This window comes from Anolis sagrei, chromosome 7 (assembly GCF_037176765.1).
Source record: "Anolis sagrei isolate rAnoSag1 chromosome 7, rAnoSag1.mat, whole genome shotgun sequence".
Classification (NCBI taxonomy): Eukaryota; Metazoa; Chordata; class Lepidosauria; order Squamata; family Dactyloidae; genus Anolis; species Anolis sagrei.
In genome coordinates, this window is record NC_090027.1 from 20,605,971 (window position 1) to 20,624,798 (window position 18,828).

The 18,828-nt window shown below is 43.0% G+C and overlaps 1 protein-coding gene across 1 annotated transcript; it reads left to right on the forward strand.

Moving 5' to 3' along the window:
- The first annotated feature begins 189 nt into the window (after positions 1-189).
- Positions 190-18,171, forward strand: GMCL1 (germ cell-less 1, spermatogenesis associated). Its single transcript, XM_067470714.1, has 14 exons — positions 190-579; positions 2,788-2,911; positions 3,328-3,424; positions 4,627-4,724; positions 5,993-6,105; positions 6,527-6,592; positions 9,402-9,486; positions 9,698-9,788; positions 10,943-11,083; positions 11,921-11,990; positions 13,027-13,102; positions 14,401-14,546; positions 15,366-15,453; positions 16,761-18,171. Exons 1-14 carry the CDS (start codon positions 338-340, stop codon positions 16,887-16,889), a joined length of 1,566 nt encoding a protein of 521 aa, XP_067326815.1. The 5' UTR covers positions 190-337; the 3' UTR covers positions 16,890-18,171.
- The last annotated feature ends 657 nt before the right edge of the window (positions 18,172-18,828 follow it).

The following is an 18,828-nucleotide window of genomic DNA, read 5'->3' on the forward strand; positions in this document are numbered from 1 at the left end:
TGATCATTTTAGTCGCCCTCCTCTGGACACATTTAGCATTGTGCTTTCTTCCGGAGGGCGCATGCGCTCTGAGGTGGAAGGAACCACACATGCGCAAATTAGAAGAGCGGTTTGAGGTCTGTTTTTTAATCTGAAGGGCGCATGCGCACATTAGAAGAGACGTTTCCTTTCCCTTCGCACTACTATGACGCGAGAAAGGGACCCATCGCTCAGTGCGCATGCTCGCCTGACTGCCTCAACTGTCATGGCGGCGCAAGATGACGGCGGTGGGGACCGTTGGGAGCCGTTGAAGGCCCGATGAAGAGAAGAGACGCGGAGGCGGCGGCGCCGGGAGGGCATGGGCTTGGTGGGGAGCCGCCTCTGGAGCGGCTGGGGGGCCTCGGCGGCAGGAGGGGGCCCCGCTGAGGGCGGGCGAGCGGAGGGGGCGCCCAGGCGGAGCGGGGCCGGCAAGCGGAAGCGGGGCCGGCGGAGGGAGCGCGCCGCAGACAGCGACGAGGACGACGAGGACGGGGAAGAGGACGAGGACGACGAGGAGAGCAGCCGCAGCAGCCAGGAGAGGCTCCTCAACACCCCCAGGAGGTCGGAGAAGGGAACCCCAAGGGCCAGCCCCCTTCTGACATAAAGGAAGGCACCACCAAAGCCCTCCCTACAGATGGCCACACACCCTCTGCTTCACAACAACAACAATAATAATAGAATACTAGAGTTGGAAGGGATCCCCAATGGCTACCCAATCCAACCCCATTCTGCCATGGAGAAAGACACCATCCAAGCCCTCCTGACAGATGACCACCCAGCCTCAGCTTAATAATAATAATAATAATAATAATAATCCTCACTACCTCTGAGGGTGCTTGCCATAGATGCAGACGAAACGTCAGGAGAGAACGCCTCTAGACCATGGCCATATAGCCCGAAAAAACCTACAACAACCCAATAATAATAGAATCCCAGAGTTGGAAAGGAACAAAGGACACGCAGTCCAACCCCGTTCTGCTAGGAAAGTAAACACCACCAAAGCCTTCCTGACAGATGGCCATCCAGCCTCAGCTTCAGAATATTTTTTTTTTGTCGTGTCAGGAGCAACTTGAGAAACTGCAAGTCGCTTCTGGTGTGAGAGAATTGGCCATCTGCAAGGACGTTGCCCAGGGGATGCCTGGATGATTTGATCTTTTTATCATCCTTGTGGGAGGCTTCTCTCATGTCCCCGCATGAGGAGCTGGAGCTGATAGAGGGAGCTCATCCGCCTCTCCCCAGATTCGAACCTGCAACCAGGGGTTTTACCCACTGTGCCACCGGGGGCTCCTTCACAATAATAATAATAATAACAATAGAATCCTAGAGTTGGAAGGGAACCCCAAAGGACACACAGTCTAACCCCATTCTGCTAGGAAGCACCACCACCAAAGCCTTCCTGACAGATGGCCATCCAGCTTGTGCTTCATAATAATGAATCCTAGAGTTAGAAGGGACTCAGAAGGCCACCCAGTCCAGCCCCCCTCTGCCAGGAAGGAAGGCACCACCAAAGCCTTCCTGACAGATGGCTATCCAGTCTCTGCTTCACAATAACAATAAAGTTGGGAGGCAACTCTAAAGGCCACCCAGTCCATCCCCCTTCATTCTGCCATAATACCCCATCCAAGCTCCCCCAGACAGATGCCACACCCAGCACTTTTTAACTTGTACCCATCACTGGCCTGGCCCTGGTTTTTATTGCATAATTGATGTATTGTTTTTTATTGCTTATGTTTTTATTTTGCTTTAAATTGTACTGTTATTGTTTTGCTGTTGTTGTGTTGAGGCTTTGGCCTTTGTAAGCCGCATCGAGTCCTGCGGGAAATGCTAGCGGGGTACAAATAAAGTTTAATAATAATAATAATAATAATGGCCATTATTGGATCCTAGAGTTAGAAGAGACCCCAAGAGCCAACCAGTCCAGCCCCATTCTGCCATGGAGGAAGACACCATCAAAGTCCTCCCAACAGACGGCCATCCAGCCGCCTCCTCAAAACCTGACACTGCTTAGAAACATGACACGTCATGTATTCATCTATGTTATGTGCTGCAGTGATTGTATTATACTTCAATGGTTTAGTCTGTTTAGTCTCCAGAAGAGAAGATTGAAAGGAGACACGAGAGCTATGTTTCAATATCGGAAAGGCTGTTTCCGTCTGCCCTGGAGACTAGGCCTCAGTGGGGCCATGGCTCCAAATGGCAGGAAAAGAGATTCTGAATTTTAAGAAGAATATCCTGACCATAAGAAGAGCAGTTGAACTGTGGAACTCTGCCTCAGAGTCCAGTGGAGGCTTTAAAACAGAGGCTGAATGGCCATCTGTCAGGGTGCTTTGATTGTGCTTTTCTTTCGTGGCAGGCGTTGGACTGGATGGTCGTTGACGTCTTTCCAAATCTATCATACCACTTTAATTGGCGTGGTCTAGTGCTATGGGATCCTGGGAGTTGTAGTTATAAGGCACAAGAGCTTGAAAAACTCCCAGAAGTGGCACTGAGCTGTAGCAATTCAAATGGAGTCGAAATTGCATTAATTCTGTAGTATAGATGCACCCTCTGTTCCACACTCAAGCCACTACACCACCTCTCTGGGTTTCTTCTCTTAGTTTAATATGAAAACTAGTCTTAGAACTGTTGATTCAAAAGATGAGGAAAGAGTTCTTAAAACACTTCAGAGGCTACTTTGCACAGAAGAGTTGTCTGTCTACTAAGTTCTCAAACTTTCATGTGCAATATCCTTTGCTGGATTCCAACATTTCAATTTCTTCTTTAATGCAGGAAAAAGCTAAAGAGCACCTCAAAGTATGTTTATCAGACTCTATTTTTGAATGGCGAAAACAGCGATATTAAGATTTGCGCTCTGGGAGAAGAATGGAACTTGCACAAGATATACTTATTTCAGGTAAGAGAAGAGCACACAATGCTTCCCCCTCCAGCTGTTTTTAACTATGTTCATAAGCATATTTATTAGTTCAAAGGTGGGAAGAATTCGTGCTTTCAGAGTCTTCCATGTCTGAACAAAGAAATCTAGCACTGTGTTTCACAAAATGGAAATATGGTTTTATTTATTTATTTACGACATTTATGTGCCGCCCTTCTCACCCCGAAGGGGACTCAGAGAAACTTACAAGATATATTTGTATACAATATATTAAATTATTATTAATAGTACATGTAATATAAATATATAATTATAACATTGTAATATTATTAGTGGCATTATAATTGCATTGCACCTTATGAACATTTGCTGTAGAGTTTCATTGTGTTTATGTTTTTAAAGAACTTTGAATTAAAGGCATGTTCCTTTTTCTGTAGTCTGGCTATTTCTCCAGTATGTTCAGTGGTTCTTGGAAGGAATCAGGCATGAGTACGATAGAATTGGAAATTCCTGATCAGAATATTGATATAGAAGGTAAGCTAGACTGTTTTGTCCTGCTTTCTATTTATTTATTACCCCACTGTTATGCCAGCTCCACTGGCTGACGGTCCACCTCCTAGCCCAATTCAAAGTTCTGGTTTTGACCTATAAAGCTCTATACGGTTCGGGCCCAGCTTACTTGTTCGAACGCATCTGCCCCTCCGTCCCACCTCGCAATTTAAGATCATCCGGGGGGGGGGGGAGGCTGCTCTCGCTCCCGTCAACAACGCAAATGCGGCTTGCGGGGACGAGGAGCAGGGCCTTCTCGGCTGTGGCCCCCCGCCTGTGGAACATACTTCCAAAGGAGGTAAGGTCTGCTCGCTCGCTCCTGACCTTTAGAAAAAAATTAAAATCATGGTTCTGGGACCAGGCCTTCGGACAATAGATGTATGCAGCTTTTAGTGGGACAAGGACTGGAACGGCGACTCGACTGATAAGATTGTTTTATGGTTTTAATAACTGTTTTGATATTTGATGATGTATTGTTTTTAATTTGTTTTATGTTTATAGTGTGGTTTTACTATTGTAAGGCATTGAATTTTTGCCATTATCTATGTGTAAACCGCTTTGAGTCCCCCTAGGGGTGAGAAAAGCGGTATATAAATACTGTAAATAAATAAATAAATAATAAATATTTTTTACTGTATTTTTATACTGCCATTCTCAGCCCATAGGTGACTCAAAGCGGTTAACAGGGTAAAATTCAATGCTTACAGTATCATAAATACAATTTAAGACATAACATACAATGAAAATTAAGCATATCAATAAAATATAAATTCATAGTGTTACCTTGTTAAAAACGTTGTCCGGTCTAATTTGTCGTTCCATTTTCCTATGTCAGTTACTCTGCATTTGGAAACACTTGTTCAAAAAGCCACATTTCGACTTTTTTCTGGAATGTTAAAAGGAAGGTGGCTGATCTAATATCTATAGAGAGGGCGTTCCACAGCTGAGGGGTCACCGCCGAGAAGGCTCTGTCTCTCATCTCCACCAAACGTACTTGTGACGAAGGCGGTAACGAGAGCATTTAAAAAAATGTTGTGACTCTCATTAGGTTAGATGCAGGCTTCATCATATGTAAAAGAAACCCATTAATTTGTGTAGGACACACTAACTTATAAAAACACGTGGACTCTCTAAAAAGCTTCTCTCCCTGTACTTTTGACAGCCCCGATGGGTCGTTTCTTTTTTAGCTTTGCAGGTGGCATTTGGTTCACTTTATCGAGATGAAGTTCTGATCAATCCAAGCCGAGTCATTGCTCTCCTGGCTGCGGCCAGCATGCTGCAGTTGGTAAGTGGGCACAACAACCCGTCTTTAATGAAAGTCCATTCAGTTTGTGAATTGAGAAGAGGGGATTGAGGGCCCTTCCACACAGACCCTTTATCCCAGAATCCAATCCCAGTTTTTCTGCTTTAAACTGGATGATATGAGTCCGCACTGCCAAATAATCTGGGGGCCCTTCCACACAGCTGAATAAAACCCCACATTTTGTGCTTTGAACTGGAGTATATGGCAGTATGAACTAGTATAACTTACGGCGCTTCCAGACAGGCCCTATATCCCAGGATCTGATCCCAGGTTTTCTTTTTTTAAAATTATTTTTATTGAGAATAAAAGATTCCAGAAACAATTCCAAAAAAAGAAAAAAAAGGAAAAAGATAGGAAAAAAGAATGGCATAGGGTATTCGTTTACATGGAAAGCAGGTGAACAATGTAATTGGGAAAGTAGGAAAGTGAGAGAAGAGGGAAAGAGAAAAAAGGAGGAAGAAAGGAGAGAGAGAGAAAAAAAAAGGGGGGGGGGAGAGAAAAATAAGAAAAAATAAAATAAAGTAAAAGATGAGGGGAAAAAGCCAAAGAATATAGTTGTACTTCCAGGTCTCTTCCAGCTGGGGAGTCTTCTTTCGTTTAGTTTGCTGTTTTATTTATATTTATATATTAAAAAAAATTAATTTAGATGTTATATTTCTTTTAAATCATGTGTGTGTGTGTGTGTGTGTGTGTGTATGTACGTATGTATTTATCTTTTCTCTAGTCTTTATGTTAGTAGATCCATATTCATGATATCCATTACTTTTAAAATCCATCTTTCTATGGTAGGTGTTTGTTGTGTTTTCCATAGTTCTGATCTCAGGTTTTCTGTTTTTCCCAGATTGTCTGACAGTGTGTTCTCATATAATCAAATTAAAAGCAGAAAACCTGGGATCGGATCCTGGGATATAGGGCCTGTGTGGAAGGGCCCCCAGTTCAAAGCAGATATTGTGGGATTGTCTGCTTTGATATTCTGGGTTATATGGCTGTGTGGAAGGGCCTATAAACTCCAAAAACAGCAAGTTTGTCCACTCTTGTTCTATGGCTCAAAGAACAAATCTCTTCTCGGTGCTCCTCATAGCATAAATAAATGGTATTTAATCTGCCGACTGGAGACATATCCGATCACTTCTAGGCAAGTAGAAACTATGTAGGTAACAAGTGGTTCCACTGGAGATCAACATGAACAGCAAATTATAGCTAGCATTTTGTTCTGTTCTGATGTGTTCTGTATGCCTTTGTATTGACAGGACGGCTTAATGCAGCAGTGTGGAGAGACCATGAAGGAAACCATCAATTCAAAAACTGTCTGCAGTTATTATAATTCTGCAGGGACATATGGATTAGAGTCCTTGAAGAAACGGTCAGTATCCCCATGTAGCATATGCACAACAACAAACTATATGTAAGGAGAAGAGCCTGGGTGTCTTGAAAATGTTTTGCCCCGATGGTCTCTTGCTTAAGGGTTTTAACTGTTTGTTTTATAATACTGATAATATTTTATTCTATTTTAATGTTTGTATGTTTTTGATTTTTAAATTGTCTCCCGTTGGTTTTACTGTCAGCTGCTTTGCATGTCTTTTTTTAGAGAGAAAAAGTGGGCAATAATAATGTAATTACTCTGGTGGTGAGGGAGCAAATGGCATGGTTCTTTACTAGACATAATACTTTTGCATGACTGTACCATTTTGGAAAATATTGGTTCCAGGACAGATCTGCAAAGTTGATCTTCGGCAGATTTTTTTTCTGTGCCCTTTGAAAATAATGATTTATTTTGAACGTAGGTGTCTGGAATGGCTTTTGAACAACCTGATGACCCACCAAAGCATAGAACTCTTCAAAGAACTCAGGTACGGAGATTTTGGTTCTCTGGGAGTGACTCTGTGTTGGATAACTAGGTGTATACATGATTAGAGAGATTCTTTTGTAATCATTGGAGCTAAATATGACTATTCAGTGACACAGCTTTAATTTCTATGGGGCTATGCTAAATCCTCAAGATCCTGCCAGGTAGACTCCAGCAAGACATGGAGCGAGAGTTGCCAGATATATTTATTTATTTATTTATTTATTTATTTATTTTATTTGCTTCATTTTTATACCGCATTTTTCAGCCCTTAACAGGCGACTCAATGCGGTTTACAGTGCAATTAAAACACAACAATGCAACAACAGGATCAACGACGTCGATCCACAACAATTAACAATCAGACAGGACAAGTCAACAAACAACATATATAACGCCTCAGTTGAAATCAGATCCGTTCTCATAGTTGTTGTGCCGTTCCTATGTTCCATTTACCGTCTTCCTTGATTAGTTGCATTGCTTAGCCAAGCTGGGTTTAGAAAAGGCAAAGGAACAAAAGACCAAATTGCCAATATCTGCTGGATAATTGAGGAAGGCAGGAAAATTCAGGAAAAAACATCTATTTCTGTTTTATTGACTATTCTAAAGCCTTGGGTCTGTGTGGATCATAATAAATTGTGGCAAGTTGTTGGTGCTATGTATGGGGAGATCAAGCCACCTTGTCTGTCTCCTGAGGAATCTGTGTAATGACCAAGTAGCAACTGTAAGAACTGACCACGGAACAACAGACTGGTTCAAGATTGGGAAAGGCGTACGGCAGGGTTGTCTACTGTCACCCAACCTATTCAACTTGTATGCAGAACACATCATGCGACGTGCGGGGCATGACGAATGCAAGGTGGGGGTAAAAAATGCTGGAAGAAACATTAACAACCTTAGATATGCAGATGATACCACTTTGATGACTGAAAGTGAGGAGGAGTTGAGCCTTATGACCGAGGTGAAAGAAGAAAGGGCAAAAGCTGGGGTGCAGTTCAACATCAAAAAACTCCATATGATGGCAACCAGACTGATTGAGAACTGACAAATCGAGGGAGAAAACGTGGAGGCAGTGACAGGGTTTATTGCTAGATGCAAAGATGAGTGCAGACGCAGAGTGCAGCCAGGAACTCAGACGCTTACTTCTTGGGAGGAGAGCAATGACCAATCTTGACAAAATAGTGAAGAGTAGAGACATCACACTGGCAACGAAGGTCAACATAGTTAAAGCAATGGTATTCCCTGTGGTAACCTCTGGATGCAAGAGCTGGACCATAAAGAAGGCTGGGTGAATGAAGAGAGACACTTTTAAAATGTGATGCTGGAGGAAAATTCAGAGAGTGGCTTGGACTGCGAGAAGATCCAACCAGTCCATCCTCCAGGAAATAAAGCCTGGTTGCTCACTGGAGGAAGGATATGAGAGGCAAAGATGAAGTGATTTGGCCACATAATGAGAAGACAGGAAACCTTGGAGAAAGACAATTATGCTGGGGAAAATGGGAGGAAAAAGGAAGAGGGGCCAACCAAGGGCAAGATGGATAGATGGGATCCTTGAAGGGGCTGGTTTGACTTTGAAGGATCTGGGAGTGGCCACGACCCACAGGAAGCTCTGGCCTGAGCTGGTTCGGGTGGGCACAAAGAGTCGGAAGCGACTGAACGAAGAAACAACAAAATACTAAATCTTGATTGGAAGAGAAAGGAATGCCCAGAAACAGATCAAGACCAAATCTTAAAATGAAAAATAGAGAAAGATAAAGGAATGTGACTTTATATGTAGGAAAATTGTAAAAAAAACAATATAACTTGAAACATACTGATTGAGGTATGGAAAGAAGAATTGTACAGTAATGAGAAGGACATTGAACTGGATAAATTCAATTTAAAAAATAAGTACTTAACTATTAAGGAAACACAGTGGCAAATATTGACAAAATAGTATGTTCTTATTGATGCAGGCCAATGGGATTTTGAGCTGCATCAATAGGAGCATAGCGTCTAGATCTAGGGAAGTCATGCTACCCCTCTATTCTGCCTTGGTTAGACCACACCTGGAATATAGTGTCCAATTCTGGGCACCACAATTGAAGAGAGATATTGACAAGCTGGAATGTGTCCAGAGGAGGGCAACTAAAATGATCAAGGGTCTGGAGAACAAGCCCTATGAAGAGCGGCTTAAAGAGCTGGGCATGTTTAGCCTGAAGAAGAGAAGGCTGAGAGGAGATATGAACATTAGGAAGAACTTCCTGTTCAGCAGTGGAACTCTCTGCCCCAGAGTGTGGTGGAGGCTCCTTCTTTGGAGGCTTTTAAACAGAGGCTGGATGGCCATCTGTCAGGGGTGCTTTGAATGCAATATTCCTGCTTCTTGGCAGGGGGCTGAACTGGATGGCCCATGAGGTCTCTTCCAACTCTATGATTCTATGAACTCCACATCAATTAAGTCATCTTACAAAAAGCACATCCAAACAATGTTGGCATAAATGTGGTGAAGAGGAACCCTTTTATGTATGTGGTGGGACTGTGATGAGGTACAAAATACTTATAAAAATAAAGGGTGAGGTGGAGGAAATATTTGGGCAAAAATTAGAGCTGAGTTAAAAAAAAACAAACAGATTTTTACTCAGAAAATGGAAGTGGGAATAAAGAATGGGCAGATATTGTAAAATATATATTAGGAGCGGCACAAGCAACAATTGCCCTGAGATAGAAAAAGCACAAAAATGGGAAGTGAAAATATTATATGAGAATAATGTTTAGTATAACAGAATACAGCTTCCAGTGATTCTGTTCTCATTCCATATTTTCTTGGGTTTCAGCATAAGCCTCATGAGACAGCTGATCAGTTCCTCTAACCTGTTTGTCATGCAAGTGGAGATGGATGTCTACACTGCACTCAAGAAGGTACTAACGCAAGAGCCCCAAACTATTGATGCAGACCAAATCTAATCTAGTAGTCAATTCCTATAATGCCTTTCTGCCTCAAAATTTGTCAGTATAGTCGTCACTTCTTCAGTATGGCCCTTAATAGTAAAAACTGCATGTTTGTGTTTGTCTTAAGACTCAGTTTCTCTGATAGATAAGTTAAGCTCACAGCTTTCTTGTTTCAAACTAGTGGATGTTCCTTCAGCTGGTGCCTTCTTGGAATGGATCATTAAAACAACTCCTAAGTGAAGCAGATGCTTGGTTTTCTAAGCGCAGAAAAGGTATTTATTCCGTTGGAAAATCTCAAGTTCCCCCTGTTCTTTGCATGCTTTATTAGCAGGCTGCTCCATATGTATAAAGAAGCTTTCCCATCACGTAATACATCACTTTGTGCTTCTCTGTTTTGGTTTCTACTTCTCATTAGTTTGTCTTTGAGTAGACAAGAGCCTGAATGTTTACATAGCCAAACTGGAACCTAATGACATTAAAAGAGACTGGTATTTCCTGACAGTTCCTTCTGTTTAATCATCCATTTCTCCATTTCTCAGTGCAAAAAACCCCCAAAACACTTAGAATTCAAAAGGACGTATGGGTCTGATATCCAGAACCATAAGAGGTTTGCCCTGACATTAAGTCTAGTCGTGCCTGATTCTGGGGGTTGGTGCTCATCTCCAATTCTAGGCCAGCGTTGTCCATAAGCACCTCTAAGGTCATATGGCTGACATGATTGCATGGAGCACCGTTGCTTTCCCATCGTGTTTCCATGTTTTCGAACTGCTTGGTTCGGGCCCCACCTATCTTCGCGATTGCATCTCCCTCTATGAACCAGTGCGAACTTTAAGATCTTCCGGGGAGGCCCCCCTCTTGCTCCCACCACTGTCACAAGCACAGTTGGTGGGGACAAGAGAAAGGGCCTTCTCGGTGGTTCCCCGCCTCTGGAATGCCCTTCCTAGAGAAATAAGACAGGTCCCATCCCTCCCCTCCTTTCATAAGAACTTGAAGACCTGGTGGTTTAAACAAGCCTTTGAGAATGATTAGTTCTAACTCAGCCCCAGATATTGTTGAATATGGCCGTATCTTTTTCTACGACTTATCCAGGTCACTTCCTCCTATTAGGCCCAGGAAATGAACAGCCATAGACTATTTATTTATTGTGTCAGGAGCAAACCAAACATTTGTATTGCATTTTTAACAAAAAAAACAAAAACAAAACACAAAGTTTGCAAGCTTGGTAGTATCTGCCACTTGGAGTGCTTCTGGTGTTGCTGCAAGAAGGTCCTCCATTGTGCATGTGGCAGGGCTCAGGTTGCATTGCAGCAGGTGGTCAGTGGTTTGCTCTTCTCCACACTCACATGTCATGGATTCCACTTTGTAGCCCCATGTAGTGTGTTGAATATATTCACTGAACTCATTCTGGTTCATTATGACGTTGCAGAGTTTGAGGATGGCGTTTCATTCTTGGAAACTGAACAGGGCAGTGCATTTTGGACAGTGTTCCGGCACCTAAGGCTGCAGTACATTGTCAGCGATCTGGCATCTGCACGGATTGTTGAGAGGGACAACCTGATACCCGCAGGTAAGAGCGGAGCAGTTCCTCTCCTCATCCCTCCCCCGTCTGCGTGGGCTTCAACCTCCAGTTCAGTCACATGCAATCAAAGCAGAGTCTCCATAGATATCTTCTTCAAGCCCAGTTTGGCAGACTGGACACTGAATATTTCTCCAATTTAGTGCAGCATCCCTTGTGCTTCTGCTAGCTAGCTTTGGGAATTGGGCTCACCCCACAAGTGCAGGGAATCTTGAAAATAATTGGAGCTGAGCTCCAATTATGACCAAGATCCAGTGGCAGATGTTGATATCTGACCAGAGCAGAGTTGGAACTTTATTCCTCTCCTATGACACTTCTGTGCTTTCAGAAATCTTCCAGATTCCAACTCTTTGTGGAAGGTTTTTTGGGAGGCGGGTGTCAAGCAGGGAAAGGAGACTGACCTATTCTAGCCAAAACAATTGGATCTATCAGGACGGCACTTTGGATTCTGACCACATATCTTTCGTTCCTATTGCACTATAGAACACTTTTTTGTTCCTGGGTTATCAATGTCATTTCCTAATTGAGTCTATCATAAAACATGGGAAAAGTTGATTAAACTGCCAAAACTTTGTTTTGTTGTTGTGGGACTTGAAAGGTTAGAAATGGCAGCCACAAAAACAAAGTTTCTGAAGTATAACAACTACTTTCAAAGTAAGTACCAGACAATTAAACAGGAAATCACACTTTCAAACCAGGAACACTTTTTTCAAATTTTGTTACATAGTGTTATTAATGCTGCATATGTTTGCAGTTAAAAAGTTGTAAGTGCTGCTTCACCTGTCGTGGCCCCAACTTTAAAGACCTCTTTGATTTCTTACATTTTAGAGTGGCTGTCCTGTGTTTACAAACAGCAGTGGTTTGCCATGCTCAGAGCAGAACAAGACAATGACACTGGGTATGTATAGCCCACTTCACCCCCTTTTCCCCTCTAATAGCCTGGTAGGCATACTTTACATCTCTTTATCCAAAAGAGGATGTTCTTGCTTAGCTTGCCTGCAGTGAGAGCTAATCTTCAGGTCTCCATTTATAATTTGAGAGCCACCCCAGAAATGAGTGAATGAGTGAAGAAAAATATATTTATTAGAAACTTTGAAAACTTAGAATAGCAGATACTTGCTTTGAATGGACATTGGCATGAAGACGTAGACGATCCCTTGTTGGCTGAGTAGGATAGTCTTCCAGAATCAGCGTACTGGTGGGTCCGCAGGTGGCTGTGGAGCCCAATTCTTGATTTGCATCTTCTCCCGCAGTGAGGGCATTGGTTTCCAGGTGGAAGGCGGTCTCGGTTGGGGTTGGCTTGACACGCCTTCCTCTTGGCACGGTTCTCTCTTTTGCCCTCCATTTGTGCCTCTTCAAATTCTGCAGCACTGTTGGTCACAGCTGAACTCCAGCTGGAGTGCTCACAGGCCAGGTCTTCCCAGTTCTCAGTGTCAATGCCAGAGTTTTTAAAATTGGCTTTGAGCCCATCTTTAAATCTCTTTTCCTGCCTCCAACATTCTGTTTTCCGTTCTTGAGTTCGGAGTAGAGCAACTGCTTTGGGATATAGTGGTTGGCCATCCGGACAATGTGGCTGGTCCAGCAGAGCTGATGGCGGAGGACCATCGCTTCAATGCTGGTGGTCTTTGCTTCTTCCAGCACGCTGACGTTTGTCCGCTTGTCTTCCCAAGAGATTTGCAGGATTTTCCGGAGGCAGAGCTGATGGAATCGTTCTAGGAGTTGCATGTGACGTGTGATGGCATGAAAAGAACAGTGTAGAGAATGAAGAACGCAAAAAAATAAACAAGGGGGTTAAATCAAAGTGTTTGGTAGAAGGTTTAACTCATTGAAATACTACCATTTGGTTAGCTGGCTTTGCATTCAGCCTGACAGGCTGCTTTTCTTCCCTTTTGACCAAAATGCCGTTTTACCGGAGGCTCTTTTGTGTGTTCCAGGCCTCAAAAAATTAACAAGGAGGAGCTTGAGGAAAACAGCATGCGGTGCGGCAGAAAACTGGCCAAGGACGGGGACGTAAGCACTGATCTCTCCCTATGTAATCTGTCATCCATTTGTAGTTTATTTATTTATTTACCGTATTTATATGCTGCCCTTCTCACCCTGAAAGGGACTCAGGGTGGATCATAGAACACATACATGGCAAACATTCAATGGTTTTAAACAGATAGGACAGACAACAGATAGAAGGAAGGAAGGAAGGAAGGAAGGAAGGAAGGAAGGAAGGACAGAAGGATAGATAAATAAATAGATAGAGGCTTTTCCCATCTTCTAACATTCTGAAAAATGGTTAAGACCTGGCTCTTAGAGCAAGCTTTTATTACTGGAACATAATTAGACGAAAACGAATATAAGGAACGACTGATAATGCAATTGGACAACTATTTTAGTAAGGAGACGCCGAGGATTTTGTTTGTACAGGCTGTATTCTTTCTTTTATATCACATTTTAAATGTTTTAATTGTTTTTATATTTTTTTAACTGTATTTTGATAATTGTTATGGCATTTAGTTGCTGCTGTGAACTGCCTTGAGTCGCCTCTGGCTGAGAAAGACTGTATACAAATGCGGTAAATAAACAAACAAATAAATAAATATGGCATATTTTGAGGTTGTGTTTGGTTCTAGCCACAGAGGGGTGCTGTTGCTCCATTTTCTTGCCAGAGAGCTTTTATTTGTTTGTAAATATATTGTATATACATATAATATTTATAATATTAGAATGTACTGCAATATGATGATAATAATAATATGATATTATAATTATATAGTTACATTACTTGTAATATTACTAATAATATTACGATATAGTGGTATGGTGCTGATATTGTACTATGCTAATAATATAATACATTGTATGTAATATATACCTTGTAAGCCGCTCTGAGTCCCCTTTGGGGTGAGAAGGGCGGCATATAAATGTCGTAAATAATAAATAACCTCCTTTTTCTGATTGCAAAGCCATGCCTAGAATACCTCCCCGCCTTAATGCGGTTCCTATGTATCTACTCATATTTGTTTTTGAACTGCTAGGTTGGCAGAAGCTGGGCAGACAGTCAGGCAATCACCCTGACCCAAGCTTGGAACTGTTAACCTTCTGGTTGGCAAGATTCATTGCAGCTTTGTGATTAATCTACTGTGCTAAAGCCTGGCAAACTATTGGCTGAAAAACATATGGGGCAAGTTGTGTTTTTGTGCACAGAGCAGTTATCAGATTTCCTGGGCAGACTTGGCCATTTGAACAGTCAAAATAGGCCAGGGACCACCCGGAATAAGGGTGCATTAGAGAAACAGACATCTTTGTGTATTTCCAAGTATTGCTGGCGATGGACAGGCTTCACCTTTGGCTTTGACTTGCTGGTGACCTACACCAACCGCTATATCATCTTCAAGCGCAACACCCTGAACCAGCCCTGCAGCGGGTCAGTCAGCCTGCAGCCCCGGAGGAGGATCGCTTTCAGGTTGGTGGGACTATGCATATGTACGTACATCCCCTCTCCAACTTGCATTCCCATTGTGCTGCCCCAGCTCCCACCTCTTTTCAATCATAGGTGTTTCTCATTCAAGGAGAGTTTTTAAGAGCAGGAGCATTTTTCTTTTAATGTCAGCAGCTACCTGTCTGTGTGTGTGTGTGTGTGTTGGGGGGGAGGCGGTGATGGTGGTGGCAGGTCTTCTCCTTGCTCCTCAGCTGTGTGTTGTGTGGACGCCTTTCTGTCGTGTTATTGAACAGTATTTTGGCAATATTTCTAGGCATCCCGCCTTGCAGTTTCAACAGCAAAAACAGTGGAGTACAAATACTCACAAAGACGACAAAACAAATTAGGGTGAAAAGAACTTTGAATTTTCCCCATCCCTTCCACTTTCCACAGCGTTTGTGCATGTGTGTTTTTTGCCAGATTGGTTAACTGGTGCACATGTTCAGTATTAAAATGCTTGCCAGTTCCATTCTGCATGTGCAGAAAGCTGTGGTATGGCAGCCATCAGAAGCTAAATGACTCTCAGGCATTACAAACTTCCCTAATGTGTGGGTTGCTGTGAGTTTTCTGGGCTGTATGACCATGTCCCTGAAGCATTCTGTCCTGACGTTTCGCCCACATCTATGGCAGGCATCCTTATGTTGACTTACATAAAATCTGCTCAGAGCCTTTTGAAGGAGAGGCAAGGATTTGTTGGCAGCATGGAATATTTTATTTCAACCCTTTCCCCCTCTCACCTCCCAACCTGCTGTTCCTCTTGGCCCCAAGCAGGGGAAATCCAATGAAACTTCCCACTGTCTTTAGGTTGCGCCTGGCCTCATTCGACAGCAGTGGGAAGCTTATTGGCAGCAGAACAGTGGGATATCAGATTCTGACCCTTGAGAAAGATCAGGTATGTTCGCTTTGGTTCCTTCCAGGTGGCAGCGCGTAAAAAAGGGGTGATTGTTCTTCCCTCAAAGATTTGGTTTCATTTGGAGGCAGCAGAAAGGAAAACAGGCCAAGGGAGGGCATGGGGAGGAGGAGTGGTTAGGCCGCATTGCTGGGGGTGATGGCCTGCTGGGCTTTCCCTTTCCTTCCATTCAAGGACCTCCTCTGCCCTTGTTGCTTACCTCCTCCGAAGGCTTGCCTAGGCCCAAAGAAGCGCCTCTGGACACTGACTCCAAGGCACGCTGTCACTCAGCACGGCCCAAGGAAGCGTCTCCAGATGACTCCTAGCAGCGCTGGGCGACAGCGTGCCTTGGATGTGCTCCCAGGGGCATGCTGGGAGCAGTAGGAGTCAGGGAACTACTGCTTCCAGCATGCCTCTGGGAGCACATCCAAGGCACGCCGTCACCCAGCACTGCTAGGAGTCGACGTCTGGAGGCCCAAGGAAGCGTCTCCGGATGACTCCTAGCAGCGCTGGGTGATGGTGTGCCTTGGATGTGCTCCCAGAGGCATGCTGGGAGCAGTAGTTCCCTCACTCCTACTGCTCCCAGTATGCCTCTGGGAGCACATCCAAAGCACGCTGTCATCCAGTGCTGCTAGGAGTTGGCGTCCAGAGGCACTTCCTTGGGCCTAGGCAAGCCCAGTGGCCTTCGGGGAAGGTAAGCAGCAAGGGCGAGGAGGTCCTTGAATGGAGAGCGGCAGGGGCCACGGGGGCATAGTCTTGGAAAATGGGGGGTAGTTAAATGCCGAGTATATCCCTAACTCTGTATTTTATCATCAAAAGTTGGGGGGTCGTCTTATACCCCCGTCGCCTTGTATTCTAAAATATACAGTATATGTATATACAATATATTACATTGCATTATATTATATTATTAGCATAACACAGGAGACAAGATGGAACTGTCCCCCTTTCTCTTCACTCTGGCTCAGAGCGGCAGTTGGTGCTGAGGGGAGGGGTCCCCAACTGATGACATATGCGAGAGACAAGATTTTAGCCCAGACCATGCCCACATGTTGGAAATCACTTTGGAAGTACAGATTTTACTAATCTTAATCCGAATTAAGACTAATCCAAACTTTTTCACCAGCCTAGTAGACAGCCTTCAAAGGGGGAAAAGATAATGTAATGTTTCCTCTCACAAACCTTAGCAGAGCTAGAGATTAAACTTTGAACGCATGTTGGCCAAGCAGCCTCTCTGAAGCTGCACCATCCTGGCTAAATTAGAGTGGCTTTGACCAACCATAAAAGAGTCCTGTCTGTTGGCTTTTCAGGAGCAGGTGGTGATGAACCTGGACAGCCGGCTGCTGACCTTCCCTCTCTATATTTGCTGCAACTTTCTGTACACTTCTCCAGAGAAGAGGAGGGAGAATGAGGAATTGTCGGAAAACCCTGAAACTTGAGGCCAGTCTCCTTTGGGTCTTCCTTTCCGGACAGCTTTAAATCCAAGGGATTGAGGGGGGGAAATCCAAAGGCCCCTTTAACTCAGTGTAGCAGAGAAAAATGAAACTCCCACGTCTCCCCCATTTCAACATTCCTTTGCATATCAAAAAGGATTGGGATGAGCCTCTGGAATTCTGAAAAGTTGGGAAGACTATATTAGAGAACGGTTTGTCTTTCTTGCCTCTTAGAGAAAGAATTTAACTTGAGCAAAGCTAAATTGGACCTGTGCTTGAAATGTGGAAAGCCTATCTATAAAGTCGAGGATATATGTTAGCTTAATTGTCAAATGATCATTCCTCTTCCTCCTTCATAGGATTCCCCCCCCCCCCTTTTTTGTGTTACTCATTCTGAATCCTTGGTGTAACATATTCTGTTTTAGTTTTGAGATGTATATTTTGTGAGCAGAGGATACATTGGAATGTGTTGGTTTTTTTAAAATTTGTTTGGAATGCACAGAAGCAGGACGTAAAAGCAGAGGTCGCTCAATATGGGGGAAGGCTCTTCATTTGGGATTATAGTTTTTGCATGCCATTAAAAGCATCTACCTCCTCTGCAGCGAGGCTTGCCAAGTCCTGACACCTAAAAAAGTCTGAAAACTGTATTGAAAACAGTTGCATTCTGTTTGCTAAGGCTCAGCCATAATGCGCAAATTGCTATTGGTGTTCAGTTCCGGATTCCTATTTTGGAAAGGCACAGGAGGCTTCGCAAGGTCTGGGTTCTTTGTTCCCTTCTCTGGAGAGGAATGTTGGAAGAAAAACCTTGTATTGGGACCAACATCCTTGAGAAATGCCTTCGTAAAAGACTCATATCTCTCTCCATGATGTGTCTTGTGTGCATGAGAAGCACACAGCATTGGCATATCATTTTGCCTTCAAGTTTTGCCCAGAGCCAAATACGACAGGGCCTTTAAGCATCGATTACCTTTGGGCGTATCTCCATCCTGATTCCATTCAGGAACCCGCACACTTCCGAGTGCCTTTTTTTAGTTGCCTGCGCATTCACCCCTTTTAAAAATATATATATTACTTTAAAATGTTGCTTGAGATAAGTTGCCACTCCCTCCAAAAAAGATAAATTGCAATGTACATAGCTGTACATAACTGTGTCTGGGGGGCTTGCTATTCGATTTCTACCATTTTATTTGTCAGCAGCCTATTTTGTAAGATCCGATTCTATACCGTTTGTATGCCATGTAGATACAATAACATGTTAAGGCTGTGAATAAACCCTCTGTCAATGAGAGCGTGCTGTCCTGTTTTGACTTTTTTTGTGACTCTGATTACTCACAGATTTTATTTAAAACTAGTGTGGCTTCCCAGTGTTCCTGGGTTTTTTTAAAAAGTCAATTTTTAATGGTACAAAATGCATAAGGTTGTGGGAGAATTACAGGGTGAGGCAGCATAACTTCCTTTTTTCAAAACTTAATAAAACCCATTGTATGAATCAGAATTTTTTATTTTTTTATAATGAAAGTGCATACCTAAAAGTTTGTTTTACGTAGTTTTTAAAAATAATAATTTTATTAAGTTTTCAAGTATACAAATATACGATAAAATCACAAGTCTAGTTTATAAGTCATAAATCGGAAAAAGAATAACAAGAAGAAAGAAAAGAGCGTGAAGAAGAAGAAAAAATAGACAATAAAAGGAAGAGAACATAGAACAAAAAACCAGACTCTCTCTATATGTATATGTATATGTATATATATGTATACAGATATATACACATGCATATATATATACATGTCTACACCCACATATACACGTAAACATACCCATACATACACCCGCACACCTATACATTCACTCACATAAAGAAAGATATACTATCTAAACACATATAAATACAAACGAAACCGTCGTTCTTGAGACCTTCACCCTTCTCTAGTATGGCTTTCAA

Coding starts and splice junctions, on each gene's coding strand:
- GMCL1 (XM_067470714.1), top strand. CDS start 338: ATGGGCTTGGTGGGGAGCCGCCTCTGGAGCGGCTGGGGGGCCTCGGCG. Junction 2,912..3,327: donor ACAAGATATACTTATTTCAG/GTAAGAGAAGAG, acceptor CTTTTTCTGTAG/TCTGGCTATTTCTCCAGTAT. Junction 11,991..13,026: donor GAACAAGACAATGACACTGG/GTATGTATAGCC, acceptor TGTGTGTTCCAG/GCCTCAAAAAATTAACAAGG.